The 22,113-nt window shown below is 46.1% G+C and overlaps 1 protein-coding gene across 6 annotated transcripts in view; it reads right to left on the bottom strand.

Moving 5' to 3' along the window:
* FOXN3 (forkhead box N3) overlaps positions 1-22,113 on the bottom strand; it is a 403,845-nt gene that overhangs the window by 164,143 nt on the left and 217,589 nt on the right. For all 6 annotated transcript variants that reach the window (XR_006962155.1, XM_047080243.1, XM_047080242.1 and 3 more), the window contains one exon: positions 9,145-9,281. Coding sequence is in view for 5 of the 6 variants with exons in the window: in XM_047080243.1 (XP_046936199.1) it covers positions 9,145-9,281 (137 nt within the window). In the remaining variant the exon portion in view is untranslated. The remainder of the gene's footprint in view (positions 1-9,144; positions 9,282-22,113) is intronic.

Genomic DNA, 22,113 nt, shown 5'->3' with positions numbered 1-22,113 from the left:
GAAGAGGGCTCGCATGCTGACCTTCTGAAAGTGTTCTTCTCCCGATTACACATTCCCAGCTCTTTCTAGACCCCCTAGCCGGTCTGACTGCTTTCTGCACCATCTCAAAGTGCCCTCCCATCTGGACAGAAACTTCCCAGGGAGGCGAGCCACACGGAAAGTGGGAATTACCGGCCATCACATCACTTGTTCAAACACGTTTATTAATATTATCTAAGACTACATATAGTGCCCTTTTGATCAACATGATTCACTGCCGGTACACTTACAGTAAGCTAATCCTTTCTCCACTCTATCTTCCTCAAATCTTTTATGAATGATGGGTTCCACTCCGGCTAAATCCAATTATATTACACCTCTATGTTTAATCCCCCCCTCCTTTTTTTAATCTATAAAATCCAGAGATATTTGGTAAACAGGAAGATGGGGAAAGGGGAGGCTTACACACAGCCCTGGTGGGTTTTTATTTTCTATTGTGATAAAAAAAATTTGCCAATTTCACACTGCTGCAAAACAAAGAATACACTGTCTGTTGTTTCACACTGTACATCATTGATTTCAGGCATTTTTGACAGTTCTTTCATATTTCAAACACACAGATCAATTTCTCCCCCTGTGGGAAGGTGAGGAGTTTGACAAATACGCAGAATACAGGTCAGCCCCACTTTGTGGACACTGCCTAACAATGCCTAAGACGCTCTGGTCAGGGGTCTGTCCGGCCCTCCAGTCCTCCCATCCTCCACTGGCTCCTTGGAACAGCAAGTAAACAGGAAGACAATTGGCACAGACCCCAGACTCCTGGTGGGTCCACCACCTTGACCTTCTAACCAGGAATTGGGGACACAGAACCTCTTGGCCACCCATCACCTCAGGAGATAGTCCGACAGAAATTTATTAGATTTCAAGAGATCTTAACACTTCTGCTATTAGAATACAAATCAGGACTGAGGGTACCCGAAGAGATCAGAGGATGAAAAGGTTAAGTCCGTGTGGCTCTCCCGGCCACGAGTTTTACTCCGTACCTGAGTAAAAGGGATGTGATCGGGCCGGCTGCTTAAACATTCAACTTTCTAAGCGCACGTAAAAACAGAGGAGAATTGGATGACTGGGCACAATATTCACACGATACGCCTAGTACCTAAGTGCTCAAAGATAACAGGGGGCTGTTTTCCATTTAAATAAAATAATGTAGGATTGAATGAGAAGGAAATGTACAATGGACAGCAGCATAATGAAGGCAAAATGCTGAGATTAAAAAATACTCTGCGACCAACTCAGAAAATATAATGGAAGTCAAAAGATAATATGATTTGATATGCAAATAAAATTATAGCCAACTAATGGATTTTTAAAGCTCACGCTATAAATGAGCACTGTTTGTTTTTAATATGCAAGAGTGAACCCCTACAATTTTAAGCCTTTTCTATAACCTGTCTTGCCAATTTTTTAACAAAATAAACTTTATATTTGGAAGTACTACCATGACAAAAATCTTGTCAATCCCACAGCTGTTTGACCATATTAATTTAGCATATCCTTCTATATATTAAGCACAAAGAAGCTTCCTTTTGATTTTTTGTAATTTAATATTTTTTTAAACATTACTCTAAGCTGGGGCGCCTGGGGGGCTCAGTCGGTTAAGCATCCAACTTCGGCTCAGGTCATGATCTCACACTTCGTGGGTTCGAGCCCCTCATCGGGCTCTGTGCTGACAGCTCAGGCCTGGAGCCTGCTTCCGATTCTGTGTCTCCCTCTCTCTCTGCCCCTCCCCTGCCTACACCGTCTCTGTCTCTCAAAAATACATAAAAACACTTAAAAAAAATTTTTTTTAATTACCCTAAGGGAAAAGTTGCAGTTTAAGAATACTCTTTCAAAAGACCTCACACCTCACTCACCCTCTTAAATTAAACTTACACCGACAAGCATACGGACTAAGAGAATTTAAAAAAAACTATTCACCGTTTCCGTCCAATATATCGTTTACAAGTAAAATATTCGAAAGGCAATTATGATGCAACTAATCTGAATCCTCAATGCTTTTTTCATGTTTGACCAAATTAAAATTTGCCACGACACGGCAATCCGACAATTAAAGGCCTCCAGTGCAAACGCCTTCCGTGCAAGCTAAAGCTGACCTGATTGTGGTTTTACACTTCTTCTGCCAACAGTTAAATGCATACCTCTCTGAACAACTGGAATGAAAGATGTCTTCTGAGTTAAAAAATTATTGGATGTTATCCAAGCAATGACTAAGCTCTTCCTTGCTGGGTGCAAATTCAGCATTTTAGCGAGGGAATTAACACAGTTATGTTAACAAGCTTAAGATTCTAAGGATTTTCTAATCTTCTAATTGTCTAAAAGGATGAGCTCCCCAAACACCTCCCGTTCCCCCCTCCTCCCAATGCAATCCCCCATCCGCCATTACCAGTTCCCTCCTTCAGCCAGAGTTCACTTACCGGGTGAGGAATCACTCATGACTTCATTACTTTGAATATATACTGACCACTCTGTACATCTTCTATATCCTTAGTGGTATTACTCTGCCATGTTAGCATTTAAAAAAAATCACAAAGAACGAGCAGAAAGCACATGAATAGGGCAGCAGGCAGGATAAAATAAAACCTTCTGCTGCGCCAGCACTAAAATCAGACACTTTCATTAAGACCCTCAATATCAAGACGCCAAAATCTTTGCAGAGGACGTTAATGTATTTTTTGCAGCTCACTAAATGGTCTGAAGAGGCAGAAAGAAACGTAAAGCGCTAAATGACAAGTTTGAATGTCCAGGATTTTTTTCCTTTAAAAAAAAAAAAAAAAGAGTAACAGCAACAGACACTTTAATGTTTTGACTCTCCAAATTTTCAAGTCACCCAAAACATAATTCTTCAGACTTAGATCAAAGTCTTGTGGATTCTTCTAACTTCACATATGTTAGGCCACAGCACATAAAATATAAAATATGCTGTCATTATTTTTAGAGTGAAGATATGTAAACAACAAACGGAAGGTGAGTTGAGGAATAAAAGTCCCCTCACTCAGGGTTCACTGTTCATCTACAGGCCAATCACGGCCAACCCGTCACACACATCAGAGGCATATAAGACGCTGAGATATCTTTGTATATGCCAAAGAAGCACAAAACCACACTGGCTCATTGTACGTTGTCAAATTTCCCTTCTCTGAAAACTGATCATCCAGGAAACTCTCTATAAACCATATTTTTTGATTAATTATAAAACTTGTTTCCACCTATGGTGAGAGATGATTAAAGTGTTTCTTCTATAAACTGATTTTGGGTTGGTGCCTATACCAGAGAAGGTATTACGTAAGATCCATCCACATACATAATTTTTTAAAAACAATCTGCTGTCACAAACACTGTGATGAGACATCCGCTATTCACAGGGCACTAATCCAGTACCGTAAAATTTAAATGTCTCTACTGTAAAGTAGCAAAATCACAAAAGTTGAGGTCGCCCACTGGGGAACTGTTTATTTAACCATCAGACATGGAGAAAGGTTAGAAAATGGGAATTTCCTAAAAAGATGGTGGGAGTATAGATTGGAACAGAGTGTAAAATTGGAAGGCAATCTGGCAATATCTATATCAAAAGCATTAAAATATGCATATCCTTTAACGAGAAATTCCTTGTGTAGGAAGGAGGGCATATGTAAGAAAAACCATCAAAATAGACAATAGGACTTTTCTTAAAGAGTGTGGGCAAGAAACCCAAATATACCATCCCTCCCTCCTCTTTCCAGGCCTGGAGTCTGAAGGCCACGCTGGCAGTGGCTGGGTGTCCTAAAGGAAGCCGACTTGGCGTGGTCAGCTCGAGTTTCCTGAACTTGGCCATGGGGACCTTACAAAGAAAAGTTGGGTGCCATTTCACAAAAATAAAGTTCCAAGAACTGTAGTGTCCAAATGACAGTCATGTCCTCTCGTGTGGCTCCAGGAGCTGCTACGGAGAATGAGGTAAAAGCAAGAGCTCCCGCTCACCAGCCCGCCAAACGTATGGTTAACGAGGATAGAGGCAGACATTAAAGAAGTCAGGCAAGAGCTTTTGTACAACTGCTGTGGTGACCTGACTTTTCACTACACCGAGAATGACGGGGATATTTAAAATTGATAAACTCAACTAGTGTGTGTGTGTGTGTGTGTGTGTGTGTGTGTGTGTGTGTTGGGGAACGCTTTTTCTTCAACGGCAGAGTTACAAAAACAGCACAGGGCTCCCCTGCGTCCTTCACTCAGGTCCCCCAAAGTTAAAAGCTTACATATTAGGGTGCGTTTGCCACAACTAAGGAGCCAACACTGGTACATTACCATCCACTAAACTCTACCATTTATTCACAAGTTACTAGTTTCTCCCTAATGTCCTTTGGGCTCCAGGAACTCATCCAGGATAGCATATCACCCATTCAGCCTCCTCGGGTCTGTGACAGTTTTCTAGACTTTCCTTGCACTTCTTTCTTTCTTTCTTTCTTTCTTTCTTTCTTTCTTTCTTTCTTTCTTTCCTTCTTTCTTCTTTTCTTTCTTTCTTTCTTTTTAAAATTTTTATGTTTATTTTTGAGAGAGAAAGAGACAGAGGATGAGTGGGGGAGGGGCAGAGAGAGAGAGAGAGAGAGAGAGAGAGAGAGACACAGAATCTGAAGGAGGCTCCAGGTTTTGAGCTGTCAGCACTGGAGCCCAAGTCAGACGTTCAACCGACTGAGCCACCCAGGCACCCCCAGACTTTCCTTGCTCTTGATGACCTTGACAGCTTTGAAGAGTGCTGGACGGGTATTTTGTAGAGTGCCCACCTTCCCCCAACGCTGCCACCTTGGGGACAAGACTACCGTCTGATGTTTTTCCCGTGATTAAGCAGGGGTTATGGCTTGGTGGGGGACCACCGAGGTGAACCGTCAATTCCACGACATCGTTATCAAAGATGCGTGATATCAACTTCTTATCATGGACGTTAGCTGAGACCACTAGGCCAAGGTGCTGGGTGCCAGGTCTTCCGGCTATAAACTTGCTCCTCTGCTTCCTTCCATACTCACTCTGTGGAAGGAAGTCATTAAATGCAGCCACTCGGGGTGAGGAGTTAATAAGCGCCAACTCCGGGAGCAGAGGAGGCTCTACCTAAATCGTCTGGAATTCTTTCGTACAGGAGACTTGTCTCGATACCCATTTTCTTCCTCCATCATTTATTTGTATCAGTGTGGGCTCACAGATATTTAGTTTATATCCTGGGTTATAACCCAACACTGTTATTTTGTTGCTCATATTGTCCCTGTTTTGGCCACTAGGACCTATTTCAGATTGTCTCCTTTGTCCCTTTGACGTGCCCCATCGTTTTGTCTTTTCACTACCTCTTTACTTTTCTCCACATTCTTACCAGCAAAAATGTCTTACAAGGAAAAGAGCTGTTATGGGTGAGACTGTGTCCCCTCCCACCAAAATTCATGTTAAAGTCCTGGCCACCAGTATCTCAGAATGTGACCTTTTGGGGGGAACAGAGTCATTGGGGGTCTAATTAGTTAAAATGAGATCATACTAAAGTAGGGTAGGTCACTCCACCAATATGACTTGTGTCCTTATGCAAAGGGGAAATTTGGGGGCACCTGGGTGGCTCCGTTGGTTAAGCATCTGACTCTTGATTTTGGCTCAGGTCATGATCTCACGGTTTAGGAGTTCGAGCCCTGCATCAGGCTCTGCACTGAGAGTGTGGAGCCTGCTTGGGAGTCTCTCTCTCCCTCTCTCTGCCCCTCCCCTGCTCATGCTCACTTGCTCTCTCTCTCTCTCTCTCTCTCTCTCTCTCAAAATAAATAAATAACTTTAAACAGGGGGTAGGGGGTATCCGGACACAGCACACCAGGAGAACACCACATGAAATAAAGGTAGAGATCAAAGTGATGCTTCTATAACCCAAGGAAGGCCAAAGAAGGCCAGCCAGCGCCACCAGATGCCAGGAAAGACGCTTGGAACAGATTCTCTCTCACAGCCTCACAAGGAATTAACCCGGCTGACATCTTTTTAATTTTTTCAATGTTCATTCATTTACTTTTGAGAGAAAGAGAGTGAGCACGAGCAGAGGTGGGGTAGAGAGAGAGGGGAAGAGAGAGAATCCCCTGGGCTGACAGCACAGAGCACGACACGGGGCTCGATCCCCACAGACCGTGAGATCATGACCTGAGCCAAAACCAAGAGCTGGACGGACGCTTCACCGACTGAGCCATGCAGGCGCCCCAACCCTGCTGACATCTTGATCTCTGACTTCCAGCCTCCAGAACTAGGAGAACATAAATTTCTGTTGTTTAAGTCACTCGACTCTTTGCCCCAGCAGCCCCAGCAGACTAATAGAAGGGCCGATGTCACCGAGCTCTGCATTTCAATCAAAAACAGTTTACGATTATGGCATCCAAAGAAGCAGGTAGAGAGGACCAGCCTAACACACATCCAAAAGGGTATCCTGGAAAACGGAGGCCTGAGTCTATGAGCTACAATATTGATTATCTCTCGTATTTGGCCATGAATGATGGCGTGGGGCAGTCTTTTCAGATAGCTTTTCTTCCCGGCAGTCTTCAGCCACCTGCAGCTCGGTTTCGAGTTGCTGCCGTGCCAAGCACACGTGCAAATGCTAGCAATAACCACCCATCCGGTCTAATCACCATCTTCAGCGTGCTAAGTACCAGCTCCGTGAGAGCCAAGCACTTCCCAGGTGCCCCACACTGCAGTTCTGCGAGGGGCTGGCAAGGGATTCCCCGCATCACAGCAGACCTGCCAGATAAAGTCACGCTGGCATTTCTGGTCCCTGTTTAATGACGTGCTTTGTCCCCCTTCCATCTTCCCTAAGTCACATCAACAAGTGGCCCAATGGCTTAGGATTGAACTGAATACCCCTTCGGTGTAAGCTATACAAACATTGTACAGTCATCCAGTACTGGGGATGTTTAGTACAAATTCACACACTAGAGGAGATGGGAGCAAAACCTAAGCCGTGAGATGAAGGGCAAGTGGCTTGTCCTCAGACTTAAGGCACGGACGAGGCAGTCTAGATAGAATCTGATTCACCCTCTCACTCCACCTCCAGTGACCTTTATGGAGGTGACATCTGAGTGCCCGCATGGGTGGATGCAGAAACTTTAACTTCAGTCACCTGGGAGAAAAGGAACCGGAGGTGACAGAACAGGATCTGGAGTATTCGATCGGAAATTATTTTCATTACAAAAGCTCTGGTTTGTCCGCATTGTTATGCCTATATTAAAAAATCAAATGAAGTCATTAAGCTTAGGCCAGCTCAGAAAGCCTCTGCCTGAGTATGCAGTCCCTACGGCTCTACCATAATCCTTCAAATTATTAAATAATTACTGCGTTTCCCTTGGGGTCACATTTGGCAACAAAATACTGTCTAAATGAACCAGTGATATGACCCAGTGAGTAACACTTATGTTCTTAACTTCCCAGGAACAAAAGGATATGAAATACTTCCCAGATACACACTGGGGAGGAGAGTCAAGGGTGCTCTGTGGGGTCAGGAGGGTGGGAGGGAGGAGGAGGAGAATGACAAAGGAACGTGAGAATCTAAGGGAAATTCCAGAAAGTATCGTCGCGTCCCCCACCAACCTTGGATATCAGCAATTCTCCGATCCCGGTTCCCTTCCATTTCAGGAGTAGCTACCGCCACGAGGAAAAAAAACCAAACATATGGCTCTGTCCTTCTGGACATTTCTACAATGTTGGCTGGGTTGCTTCGGAAAATCCCATTTTATCTCCTACAGCTATATGACCTCAAGTTGTCATTTCCAATAAAGTATGCTTGCGCTGATTTTTATGAACACGGACAAAAGCCGCTACAACCTTTTCTTCCCCCCCACCAAATCTTTCAAACCAACTGTAGTTGCTATGTAGGGTTATTTGTTCCTAAGGCAACAGCGTATATCTAAGTACTAATGGCCTGTCCTTTTGCCAGGCAACAAACAGCCTTGTGATGCAACTGCACCTGTCTCGGCTACGCGTTACTATGGAGATGCTCCAGTTGCTATGGCTACCATCACGCTAATCGCCTAGCAAAGGCAGACATACAGCAGTCTTCTCGGAGAGCCCAGCTGTTCCTCCGCGTCTCTTGCTGAAGACTGATTGTCTGGGGCCTGTGATGGAATGCTTCTCAACTAAGATGCACAAGAACTTCATTAATGCGGTTTCAGAGGATCACTTTGTGCTCCCCTCTGCACAGCAAACACCAGACTAGGGAGAGAATCTGCCAAACAAGTGGACTATAAAACTGCTGAAATCTACGAACCCACGCCATCCCTCATTGACATAAACTTGTAGTCCAAGGATAATTTCTCTCAACCGGGTGGTTACAGCAGAAGCACTTCGTTACGTGAAAGGAAAAAAAATTTTTGGCAGCAGTGAGGGATGTATTTCCAACCCAAGCACTATGTGACAGCAAATCTATGGTAAAATTTGTATGTTACGTGGCTATTTTTTTGGAATCTGACATTAACACCCCCCCCCCCTTTTTTTTTGTAAGTGACAAGCTTCCTATCCTCCCTTCCAATTACATTTGTGTAAAAATGGCACCCATGACCTCACTGTCTCAAAACAAATGGGCATGGCAGGGGGAACAAAAGTCTCCATTGTTCTCTGTGATTCTCCTTGAAGAGGCAAACACCAAGTAACCACAACAAAATGATCCCTCTGGAGCACCGTCTACATGGAGACCAGGAATGACAACAATCAACGAGTCCTTCAGTGAATACCTGTAGACGCTTTCGGTCGGCTGCTGGGAAGACGGAATCGCTTACCTGGCTCGTTCGCGTACTTCTATCCCAACAGACTGTGACACCCCGAGATGTTAAAGCTGTCAACTTTTCTTTGTAAATGTTTCTACCCAGGAAGACAGTATGTCACCCACCAAGAAGCCTTCTGAGCACATTCCTCCGAAGCAGCAGAAGCGGGAAGGTTTGCAGGAAATACAACAATGGGTATGCCTCCAGTAATACTTTATTCCTTTCTCCTTTATCTACAGTTATTTTTCATATTGTACAGTCTATTGAATTAGGTTCAGTGCCTGTCTCGGCCAAAATAATGCAACTTCAGTAAACCAAAAAAACCAAAAAACCAAAAAACCAAAAAACAAAAAAAACCCTCTGGATTGCTTACCTTTGATACGCCTGAGGAGAGGCAGGGGGTGTATTGAACACGTGTGAGTATGGGTGGTAAGGTGTCTTTTTCAAAGCCTGAATTAGATTTTGTCTATACTCTGGGTCTATGCACCACAATGACCCTTTCCCAATGCTCTGCAAAGAAAATGAAAACATAAAAATGATTAATAGAAGAAACACCCAGGATTCGGCAGCAAGTAGATGAATCACAATTACCTCAGTTACTTATTTTTAAGAGCCTCTCGCTTATTTTTTGGCGTTTGCTAGCCAGAAATACGGAATATCGTACCCTGACAATCAGCACCATAAAACGCACTTCAGCCTTACCTGGATTAAGTCTGACAGACGAAATGAACATGTTATTACCAGGTGATGCTGATACAATAATATTGTAATTTTCCTACCCTGCCGGCCCCCAAACTCAGACTCCTTTATTATTTCTCAGTGTCAACTCTGAAGGACGTATGTATTCTCTTCTAGAAAATGAGTTTTAGATTTGTCAGATTTCAAATGTGGAAAGCAAAAGAGGGCTGGGTACCTCAAGACTCCCATCTCCACTATAAAAAAAAATGCGAGGGTTATGTTTTCGAGCCATATTATTTCGGTACCACTTCACAAAAAAAACAGAAAAGGAATCGACTTGTTTTTTTCCTACTTACAAAAGAATGACATTTAAGCTTCCAATGGAATTCTGTAATTACCTTCCCCAAGAAACAAAAGAACTCAGGCAGCAGCGGTTACACCTAAGCCAGAAGCCAGTAGTTATTTTCTGGATGCCGCAGTTCATAGACCTAAAGGAGTCGAATCTTTACAAGTCCAACTTTAGAATGCAAATTTTCTAAAACTGGTTCCATGGAAAGACTTGCTCTGAGGCCCACTTTTGGTCTGTGGACGGCATTTTTATTAAAAAAGAAAAGTTAAGTCCTTCCTGAGAGGCCCACTGAACTGGCAGTGTGGCGACAGGCAGTCGCCACTCCAACTGTATGCTTTCAAAAGTGACCGAATGTACCCAAGCGGTTTGATAAGGTCGTTTGTAAATATTTACTGATTTGGAGAGAAAAGAAGTCAAATTACATAAACCCGCGCCCACCCCATGCTTGCAGCCAAGGGACTGACTCTCTTATTTTCAGAACTATTGTACTACAGGAACATTCAGAAAGCAAACAATAAAACTGTTTAACTATTAGAGAGGGGAAAAACTCCAAGAAAATCCCTTACAAGGAAAACAAAAATTAAGTTATTCCTAAAACCTTTCTTTTTCCTAATGTTTTGTTTTGTTTTTTTTTTAATTTATTTTTGAGACAGAGAGAGAAAGAGCATGAGTAGGGAAGGGACAGGGAAAGAGAGGGAGACACAGAATCCGAAGCAGGCTCCAGGCTCCGAGCTGTCAGCACAGAACCCGACACGGGGCTTGAACGCATGAACCGTGAGGTCGTGACCTGAGCCGAAGTCGGACGCCCAACCGACTGAGCCACCCAGGCGCCCCTATTCCTAAAATCTTTAAAGAGGCTTTTAAAAATTTGTATTTCAGTCATGAGTTCACCAAGTAGTTTACTCACAAACTTATTCACAGAACCCATTAGAATTCTTTACTATCACAACATCAGTGAGCAGTGGATCTGGAATTAACTCTTTCTGGTGCCCTACGAACAGAGAATTGCTCAAAGCCAAGAAGAGAAGGGGGGCTGGAGCCTCTGGTCACCCCACCCTCCGCGCCCAGGGTGCAGGCCTGAGCCCAAACACGGGTCCCAGTCAGGCCGACCAGCCTAAGCTGAACACCAACGTTCCAGTTTCACCATCTGGAGGTCTAAAGACATGAAAAATGTCAACTTTGAAAAATCCAATGTCCTTAAGTGGCCTTTCCTTCCATGTGTACATTTTCAAACCCGGAACAGTTTAGGGGCATGGATGAGACTTTCCCGGTAAAGCAGGCAGGCCACCAAATGAGCTGCCAGGTTGGAAAAGAGATGCAAAGCACACTTTCTAGAAGAGGGAGGGGCAGACCGGTAACTACCAAATTTGGATGACGTGAAACAAACCAAAAGCTAGTAACTCCTGGGCAGATGGGGGGCTCCTGGCCTGATTCCACCAAAGGCTCCCTGTGGAGCCCCGTGTAGTGAGCCCTGCAAGGCCCCTAACCAGCAACCTGGGGAGGCCAGGACCCTCTTGCAACCCAAACATTTCTGCAACGGAGATCATCTCTGTTCTGGGAACCTAACTGCTTTTGTTTTCATCAAACAAAAAAAAAAAAAAATTGTTTTGTGGCTCTCAGGGTGGGGCCGTCTATTCTTACAGGGAATAAAATTATGACAAAGAAATGGAGGACAACTGGCCCTCTTGGGCAAATAACAATAAGCCAAGAATGTGGTTTCTCCTAACCCTGACCTAAGTATCTTTTTTATTACACTACATTACTATTTACCAACTACATGGAAAAAACCCACAGGTGCCGGGAAGGGGGAGGTTGCAAGGTAAGTGATCCAGGTGCAAGAAAGCAGGGGGAGGTACAGTCAGAACTAGGAATTCTGCAGCCAGAGAGACGCTTCCTGTGTGGTCCTGGGAAAATCAGGGTCCCCAGGAAGTCTTGGCTTCCTCCTTGGCAAAACAAAGACCCCCTCCGCCAGGGATAGGTGTGAGGGCCAGCACTGGCATGATGTAAACACCTGTAACAGGTGCCTAGAGGTACTCAATAACGGTGGATGACGTCACGAACATCTCCTTTCTGACAGCATAAAGGGAGCAAGGCTGGCTCTCCAATGCCTTTTGCTAAATCAAATCTGACTTTCCCAAAGCCGACCCTCATAAAAGCAGCACCAAGTTCCAAGTGGCAGTGGGAGGAGCCGCCAGCAGATTCACAGGTACTGTTGGTCCGGGCTCAGCAAACCCACCCTGAAGAGCTCTTCTGCTTTCTACGATGCTCCCTTTATTTCCATCCGTGCCCCCACCTGCCTTCTATGCACCACCTGTTCTATGTACTCGCTACCGTAACTCCTCCCATGCTCAGAAAGCCAATTCTGACTCACAGGAGCCTAGCTGCTAGAAGTTTTCTTTTACCCGGGTCTTAAGGGGTGACCACCAAGCCCAGGTTTAATTTCAAGCTGGTCGGCACATATTTGCAACGTTCATTCACTGCAGACGGTTGCCCAGGCTTTGGGTCATAATGATTCCTCCCCTGATCAGTTCTGCATTTCACTGGGAGAGAGACGTGGGATGGCTGATTGGTTTTCACAGACCAGACGTGAATGTCAATATCTCGTACTTAGAATTTCCAAAGGGAGAAAAACAAACAACAAAAAAAGCATCTTTGGGACACACCCATGGGGACACTCATCTGTCTACTCCAATGACTGTAGAGCTTGAAAGGAACAGAAAGTGTCTGGCATTGCATCTCGTGCAAATATCCTCCTTGGTCTCACGTAACAGTTCAGAAGAGTAAAAAGGGTGACTTGAAAAAAATTTTAATGGAAATATGCACACAGAGAAATACTCAAGTTTCTTAGGCCAGGAAAAATTACATTTAATGTCCCTAACAGGGGAAAGGCAGCTGAAATTTGATCATAGCTGTATAATACATTTAGAGTCAGGGCTTTTACAGAAATTTCTGCATCTTCTCTGAAGAATAGGGATTTTTTTTTTTTTTTTTTTTTTTTTGCTGTGACAACTGTGGGAGCCATGCATCAATTAGGGTTAAGGAATTCTAAATAATAAGAAAGATCTTCATTCAGAGACACATTTTTGTGTATATGCATTCTTTAAGATGACATTTATATACCTACGTGTATATAGAGAGGAAAATGTCTCCGAATGAAGATCTTTCATACACACACATATATAGCTCGAAAAAAACTAACGTGAAAAAGTAGAGGGAAAAAAAAATAAATTGAGTACGAAGATACAGATGAGGCCAAGTTTTGTTTTTTAATTAAAAAGCACCTGGAGAATAACAGACATCTCCCTGTTAGCAATAAAAAACACATCAGTACCCAAGAAGAAAAAAAGACAAGAGCCTGTATCGTAGAAAGAACTGATTAGTTAGAAAGGTTAAAAAAGAGAGAGAGAGAGAGAGATAAGAACAACAACTAAATTAAGTCTTAAATCTAACTTCTAAAGATAACATTTTCTCCGAGATGTCTCTAGCAGCTCGTGAATCTGTCCCCCGCCCCCATCCCCACCCACCCCGCTACAGTAATTTGGACCTGCACACAGCACTTGTCTGTCTGTCTGCCTTACATACGGGTCTTCATCTGTGGGCTCTGCACTAGGTTGTGAATCCCTGAGGATAAGTACCAAATTTTAAAGATTATTTTCAAACTGTGGGCTGTCACATTAATAGGTCCTGAAATCGACGTAACAGGTCACCACCAGCATTGTGTTAATGGAACAGAACAGAACCAAACAGATCAGACTAGAAAACATGTGTAGTAAAGTGGTATTTTGTGAAATGGGCATGTGTCTATGCATGGAGCACAACAGATCACAAGGTAACATACACTTCTTACTTGGATTCTGGGTCAAAGAAGTATGGTCAACACTGGTCTAGGACAACAATTCCCCCCACTCCCCCCCCCCCCACGCCCCTGCCCCCTTCTCATTATTTCTGAGGGATAAAGCCCGCTTCTAGCAGTAATGCAGGACTCTCCCATGACAGCCAATGCAGAGGAGAGGAGCCGTCCTTGGGAAAGGGAGATCATAAGGCGGGAGCCATGTCAATTTGGAGCAGGGAGCTGGATAGGTGTTCTCGGTGCATTTGAAATGATTCTTCTTGATGTTTCTGATACGCCATTTCCGAGGGTGTTTCCAACACCACCTACCCTTGTTCATTCCCTCCTCCATACGGCACCCACTCCACGCCAGGTGCCATGGGGGTCACACTAGTGACTACACACAATGCAAAAAGGTGCTACTCTCTTGAAGCTTGGATTCAAGTAAGACAGCAAGTAAGTAAGTGAAGAGATAAATAAGCAAGATCATACAGACAGACCGTAATGCTTGCCGTGAAGGAAATAACGAGCAATGGGTCTGAAGACTGGAACTTGCCGCCATAGGAAGAATAAATGGGTTGGAAGGTCTGTTATGAGCTGATGCCACAGCCTGGGCCTGAAGTGGCCGGGTGGCAGCAGAGGAGGAGGAGAAAGAAGGACAGCTTCAGGATGTATTCTGGAGAACCACCTGGTCCTGGCAATGGATTAGAAGTGGCAGGTAAAGAGGAAAGAAGAAGAATGGTTCAGTTTGTGCAACGAATTGGGTCAAAGATTGGGAGGGGGAAAATCTGGTGCTCATCTGAACATATAACCTTTGACCTGTCTATGAATTAAGAACAGCTGATCGCGGTACTCGAAAGACGTTGCTGGACGCCCGTTACCTCTCTTCCCTCTGTTGTAGACCCTCTGACCATTTCCCCCCCCACCCCCCACCCCCCGTTTATAGCAAAAGCTCAGTGATGTAGAAACGTAGATCTACGGCGGGCTGCCTTTCAAGGTTTAACATCAACTGATTTCCTACAGCTGATTCTTCTACAGCAGGGGCCGGTCAGAGGAAATGTGTTAGTCGTTGAAGGCCACGCAGTCTCTGTTGCAACTACTCAACTCTGCCGTTGTCCAACAAAAGCAACCACAGACTGTGGCAACCGCAGTTGTGGCTGTGCTTCCGTAAGACTTGATTTATAAAAACACACGCCACCGTTCACCGGCCCCTGTCCCACCGCTCCTATACTCGAACCCAGGGCTCAGACTCTAAACTCCTGAAGCTGTGGGAACCGAAAACCAGGTGAGGAGTCTGCAGGGGCTAGGAGAGGTGGGCTGGTGCTGTGGGATGGGGGAGGGGGAAGTCAAGTGCTTGAAGGCAGGAAAGGGGGTCACGCGGAGGGCGGGGGAGGAGGAGGTGCAGATGGGCTAAGTCACGACACGAATACAACTCGTTGAGCCGACACCGCTCCCTCTGATTCTCTGGGTCTCAGTTTCTCCTCTTTAAAGTAGATGGTCAGACTCAGTCATCCCACAGGCTCATACCCTTAATGCTGTGAGAATGTGTTGCTACAGACTCGTTAGTGGGCACGGGCCTTCATCTCTCGGTCTCCTTCCTGGCGTTTTACTCGCTTGTAGCTTTTATAAACGGGGAGCCCCCAGAGTTGACATTTGTCACCCAGTTGCCATTCTAACCCAACATGAACAAAGTTGTCCTGGGATCTGAAGGCGGGCTTAAAAATCGTCTGGAAACAGCTTCTGCTGTATGTAGCCTCCCTAGAGCTGGTCCCAGGGCACAAGAATGTTTCCACCCCTCACCCCCCCACCCCTGCCACTCCTCCTCTACTCTGGAGCTGACTCCTGTGCAGGCTCCTCAGGGACAGGCTGGCATAAAGAAGGGAGAGAAAGGAGGGGGAGGCTAGTGGAGGGCCGGCAGGTGCTGCTACTCTCCTGGTTGCAAGTTCCCTCCTTCCCCAGAAAAGCCATCCTTGGCCCCTAGACAAGGCCGAATCCAGACTTGAACAGGTCACAAACCTGGCCCAACTTCCCTGGGCCTAATCAAAGAATCCCCCTTGGGCCTTTGGCTCTCATTCTGAAGCAGGTCATTTGACACTTGGGATCATGATACACCATGACATAAAGACAGGGTCCACTTTTTAGGGTGCAGGACCCCCCCCACCAGAGGAAGACAAACAATAAACAACTCTGGAAGACTGCGTAAGCTAACCCAAGGGCTACAGGACAACAGAGGAGAAAGAGGAGCCCCCCACACACAGTCCTAGGTCAGCCCCTCCCGTAGACCCACTCAAGTGCACAACACACACACACACACACACACAGTCCTCGACCAGCCCCTCCTGCAGACCCACTCAATGCTCACACCCCCTGTGCAGGGCAGCCCCCCAGCAGAACACGCAGCCTCTCAGAGACGGTTCTCACCTTCCCACCAAGCCCCCTACACAGTCTCTCTCCCTTGCGTTCGCACTTCCTGGGCCTGTCGAGATGGTGAAAGACAAATACGCCCATGTGCCCGTGAGAGGGGCCAGAAGCAATGCCAGGGCTTTCCTGGGGAGCATTCCAGAATGCATCCCACACGTGGCTCCGAATCAACTGAGGGATTGAACCTGTACGGTTCTTGTCTACACTGCTACCCTGCTGTGTTACTGGATATAAACCACTTGTCCTCTCAGACTGGCAGCTTTTTCACCTCCACATTAGAGGTAATACTATCTTCTCCGAGTCACGTTGGGCCTAAATGTGGTCATGCGTAGAATGTACCTAACACTGTACCCAGTACTTAAAAGCCAGTTAATCAATTCAATTCTCCTCTCTGTCAAAGGAAGTCACAGGAGAAGCCGGGTGATACTAAAAAAAGAGACAGAGAGAGAACAGAGAAAAGTTATGCTAACAGATGACCATGACCTCGTACCCCACCAAAATGCTTGGCAAATGAGTGATTCGTAGAGGCCCTTTTTGTTCTAAAATTCTGTCGTTTATAATCTAAAGACATCAAGGGGGATTTTTAAATTTTAAAATACGAAGCAAATGATCTGAGGAACTAGCCCAGTACATGAAAGAGAGAGGCAGAAAGAGAAAGAACAAAACTAATCACGGAGAATTTTTATCCAGAGAGATGGCTGTTCATTTCCCACAACAAAACAGACCACTGCTCCGGAAGAAAGATTTTTTTTTTTTAACGTTTATTTATTTCTGAGACAGAGAGAGACAGAGCATGAACGGGGGAGGGGCAGAGAGAGAGGGAGACACAGAATCGGAAGCAGGCTCCAGGCTCTGAGCCATCAGCACAGAGCCCGACGCGGGGCTCGAACTCACAGAGCACGAGATCGTGACCTGAGCCACCCAGGCGCCCCAGGAAGAAAGATTTTAAAAAGAGAAGTCACGTCAGACACTTGGATCTCCCTAACAACTTTGCAGCGTTGTCCTGGTTTAAATGCCCCACTGCGGTCTCCCCTCTCCCTCTCTCTCTCTTCCCCCCCCACCAAAGGAAGAGGGATGAAAAAAGAGAAATTACACCCCTGGTCCAGACAGAAGTTTCTCTCAGACCACCCCCTGTGCCTCAGTCCTGCTCCACCCCGGGGAGGGGGGGGGGGGAGCCCCTGCAGGCAGGGAGGGCAGACCCCGAGGCTTCAAGGACCGTGCCAGCCTACTGGCATCAGGAGCTGGAAACAGAGCCGCTGATGGTCACAGCCACCGAACGACGTGTCCTCTAGGGAAGTCTCCCCCATTCCTGCAGCCGTCTTGCTATTACTTTACAGACGTGTTCCGAAAGCTACAAAGACGGAATCATGACGAAGAGGCCACTTGTGCAATACGCAGATACAGGAGCTGTGTGACGGTTGTTAAGGCCCCACGGCTCTGTCGGGAGCACGCTTCGGCCACCTCGGAACACCCCCTTCCTTTGTGAGCATCCACGGGCACGGAGGCGAGGGAACACAGAAGGGACAGGTGGGCAAGGACCATTTTCAGACACATGGGAAATGTTTCGTCTGCAGTGGAGACGCCGGGCAGGCTCCGTGAATCAATCATTTCCTTGCATTAACACCTAAACAGAACCAAAAGAAACCCAACATGTGCCTTAAAACCAAATTAATCTCTAGGAAAAGCCAGGTGTGGGGAAGTGGGCGGGACCTGTGGAAGGAAGGCAGTCGGTTCACTAGAGGTTAGAAGGGCTTTGGTGTCATTTGCTCGGTCACTTGCTATGTGCCGGGAGGGGCTTTCGTCTCCTGCCCTCCACCACCCATCAGTGCAGGTCCACTGGGGCGGGCTGAGGGCGAGCCCGAAGCACGCAACTCATGCAGGCTGCTGGAGCTGGAAGTGGGTTGAAATGAGTTCTCTCTCGCACCGTCTACACTACTGCCTCCCGACTGCCAAAGGCAGGCGAGAGCTCAGTGCATCCACATCAATAACAAAATGATCAACAAACATCCAAAATATGTTTTCTGATAAATACTGTCAAACTCCACACCGGTGACTTCTAACAAGGAAAAGGGAACACACACACCCACACAGACACACACGTGTACCCCCTCCTACTCCACATCGGAAGGCCAAAGCATTGGCATCTGTAAGATCACTGCTTTGATACAATTAAACCTTGGGTTCTTCCAAATCAGTTTTGCCAATCTGCCGTTTGGGGACCGTCCGCAAATAAGGGTTAACGATTCTCCCCTATCTGAAGGACAGCATTACCTGGGCAGGCTGAGAAGGAAAACAGACACACAGAGAGATTTAAAAAACTTTCAAACACTTGCAAAACACATGGGAAGTGTAAGAAGCTGGTTGTTTTCTACACTTCTAATAATAGGGCGCAGCACTTCAAAGAGCTGAATTCAAATGAATTCAAGATATTGTGTGACATCCATATATTATGTGGCCACACACACACACACACACAAAGGATATGGATAGATAAGAAAATTCTTCATGACCATGTAACTGCTAACAACTTTATTATAGCAATGAGGATATGCAAATGTAGCAGGTTTTATTTGTCACCTGATATAGAACAAGAGTGAACAGTGATGTGATAGAATTGTCCAAGATGTGGATATACTCCTTTTTACAATTTTTTAAATAACAGCTGTTTGTATCGTACCCACAATCTTAAAATAAAAATTGCATAAGCAAATTATAAAGAGGACACACGGGGGGCGCCTGGGTGGCTCAGTCGGTTGAGCGTCCGACTTCGGCTCAGGTCATGATCTCACAGTCCATGAGTTCGAGCCCTGTGTCAGGCTGTGTGCTGACAGCTCAGAGCCTACAGCCTGCTTTGGATTCTGTGTCTCCCTCTCTCTCTGACCCTCCCCCGCTCATGCTCTGTGTGTGTGTCTCTCTCTGTCAAAAATAAATAAACACTAGGGGCGCCTGGGTGGCGCAGTCGGTTAAGCGTCCGACTTCAGCCAGGTCACGATCTCGCGGTCCGTGAGTTCGAGCCCCGCGTCAGGCTCTGGGCTGATGGCTCAGAGCCTGGAGCCTGCTTCCGATTCTGTGTCTCCTTCTCTCTCTGCCCCTCCCCCCTTCATGCTCTGTCTCTCTCTGTCTCAAAAATAAATAAACGTTAAAAAAAAAATTTTTAAAAAAATAAAAATAAATAAATAAACACTAAAAAAATTTTTTTAATAAAAAAATAGAGAGGATACATGGTAGAACAAAAGACACGTTAGATTGCCTTTTCATGCTTTTTAAAAAATTTTTTCAGTTTCTTTATTTTGAGAGACAACACGTGCACAAGTTGGGGAGGGGCAGAGGGAAAGAGAGACAGAATCCCAAGCATTCTCATCATCACCGCAGAGCCCGATGTGGGGCTCGAACTCAGGAACTGTGAGATCACAACCTTAGCCAAGATAAAGAGTCAGAGACTATGCTGCCCATGCGTCCCCAGGCTTGGTTTTTTTTTAAGTTGACAAGGCAAACTAACTTAAAGCTAATAGGCATGAAGGGAGGTAAATGTACCATTTACTGCATTGACAGAAACAGAAACTCAGTTATTTGAGAAGTTCAAACCCCAGGAAGGGACTTTTATAAACAGATCGTCTGAAGGGGAGAGGCGAAAAGATGACAGCCAGCTCTAGTTCTGGACTGAACTTGCACTCTTTCCAGAACCTCTTTCTTTTTTTAAAAAAAAATTTATGTATCTTTAAATGTTTATTTTTTATAGGCAGAAAGAGCACGAGGGGGGAAGGAGTAGAGAGAGACAGACAGACAGAATCTGAAGCAGGCTCCAGGCTCTGAGCTGTCAGCACAGAGCCCGACACGGGGCTCAAACTCACAAACCGTGAGCCGAAGTCAGACGCTTCACCGACGGAGCCACCCAAGCACCCCAGTACCTCTACTTTCTTTAAAGAGATTCAGACACTGCAAAACGATAACTAATGCAGTCATCTTTTATGGAGGGTAATAAAGGCATACGTGGGCCTGACACACACAGACATCCACGGCCGGGTTGCATCTGGCGACCTCGTGCCACTTTATCTGCTGGTCGTCAGTAGTTACTCATCTATTTTTAAATGTTCCGATATGATCTTATCTAACTGGCACACATCATTTGATCACATTATTTCCATAACTAAAAGTTGTTGAATGTACCTGGCCAGGTAGAAGTTACAGGGTGTGTGTGTGTGTGTGTGTGTGTGTGTGTGTGTGTATACTGGGTTGGAACTTAATAGTTATGGCATTGTATTTTGCAAAAAAAAAAAAAAATCATAAAAACCCTCTCTCTTGGGAAAACATGCACACAGGGTTGTAGGTGTGTTTATATGTTTGCTTTGTCAGGGATGGCCACTGGCCACGGTTCCAACCAGTCACCGCTCTCTCTCATTCATGGTCCACAAGGGGCCTTTGCTGGGGTTCCTAGGCTGGGAATCCAGCTTCTGGCGAAGCATCTTGCTATAGAGCCAACTTGGCCCGCCTAGAGAGGGACAAAGTGCCTTGCCAGCACCTTTAAATTTCAGCACGAGTGTTCTAACAGCAAAGGAGACCCTTTCAACAAATGGTGCTTGAGCACAGGCTGATGTTACAGCATCTGCTGCAGAGACAAATCTGAAGCCATCCCCAGCCCAAGTGGGAGAAGCGACAAGGAGCAAATGACACCCTAAATGTTATGGATTCCTTTTCAAATAGTCAAGACGGGGACAGAGCCTGCAGGACTGGAGGGCGAGGCCGAATTTGCTGGAGGGGGGTGGGGGGAGGGCAGGAAAACTGCAGGTGAGAAGAGGCAGATCCAGAACTCCAAAAGGAACTGAGACCTCACGGAGCCCTAGGCAAACAAAGGGAGGGGAGACAAATTGGGGGGGGGGGGTTGGACTGAGAGAATGAACTAATCCTGTGATTGGCACTCAGGGAAACATTTAAGTAAACAGAATCTACCCCAAAAGACTAGCTGACCTGGACCCTGGGAATCACATGAAAACCGTGGCAAAGGCTGAAGCTACCCGACCCAGCAGCCGCCTAGGGCCACGGCACGATGCTGTCTAAACCTTCCTCTTGGCCTCACTCGGAGTCTCCTTGAGGCCAATTTCAGAGCACTGAAAAGGCAAATTACATTGGTCCTCAACATCATCATCACATCTTCCTGACAAATTGTGTTTCCGGGAGGTTCTGCAGAAGGTGGGAGTTGCCAACCTCCGGGCAGGCACAGCTATGCAGATTGCGGCATTTCGGTGATAGTGGGATGGGTGTCACCTGCAAAGGCCAGTGTCCAAACTGAGCACTGCTCGCTATGGGGAGTCACCTGGGCTACCAGCACAGTGACCGACAAGACTGTTACAGGGTCATGAGGGCACCTGGGACAGCACGCCTGTGTCTGCACACTTTTCTTCTTCTTCTTTTTTTTTAATGTTTATTTATTTTTGAGTGAGAGAGAGAGAGAGAGAGAGAGTGCAAGCAGGGGAGGGGCAGAGAAAGAGACAGGGAGACACAGAATCTGAAGCAGGCTCCAGGCTCTGAGCTGTCATCACAGAGCCCCATGCGGGGCCCGAACTCACAAACCATGAGCTCATGACCTGGGCTGCAGTAGGACGCTTAACCGACTGAGTTACCCAGGCGCCCCACGGCTGCACCCTTTACAACTCACCTGCGAACCCACTATGACCTGAGGCACGGAACACAACAAACAGTCCTCCAGAGATTCAACCAGAAGCCCATCAGGTTACTAACTGACAATTAAACACGACGACATGATAGCAAACGAGAGGAAGTCGGCCAAGGGTTATGAGTTACATGGTTACGACGCACAAGGGGAACATCTCCGCTTTAACAAACACTTCACGTGGCGCATTTCAATGGACAGGGTAAAAGTACTCTCTAACCACCATTTCATTAGTCCTGACAGGGATCTCAGGAAGGACGCCTGCAGCCGGGATGCTGGACCTCCCCGTGGGGGGAGGGGAGGGACCCCAAAAATAGGTGCCCTGCCCACGAACACACCAGGCTCAGACCATGCCACAGTGATTCGGTAAGGTTCCCCCCAAAACAGCCAGCCGTTG

This window comes from Lynx rufus, unplaced genomic scaffold (assembly GCF_022079265.1).
Source record: "Lynx rufus isolate CCGP_SWC_20201006 ecotype Redwood Valley unplaced genomic scaffold, mLynRuf1.p SCAF_17, whole genome shotgun sequence".
Classification (NCBI taxonomy): Eukaryota; Metazoa; Chordata; class Mammalia; order Carnivora; family Felidae; genus Lynx; species Lynx rufus.
The sequence above is the reverse complement of the archived record's forward strand: the minus strand, read 5'-3'. Positions and strand labels throughout refer to the sequence as shown.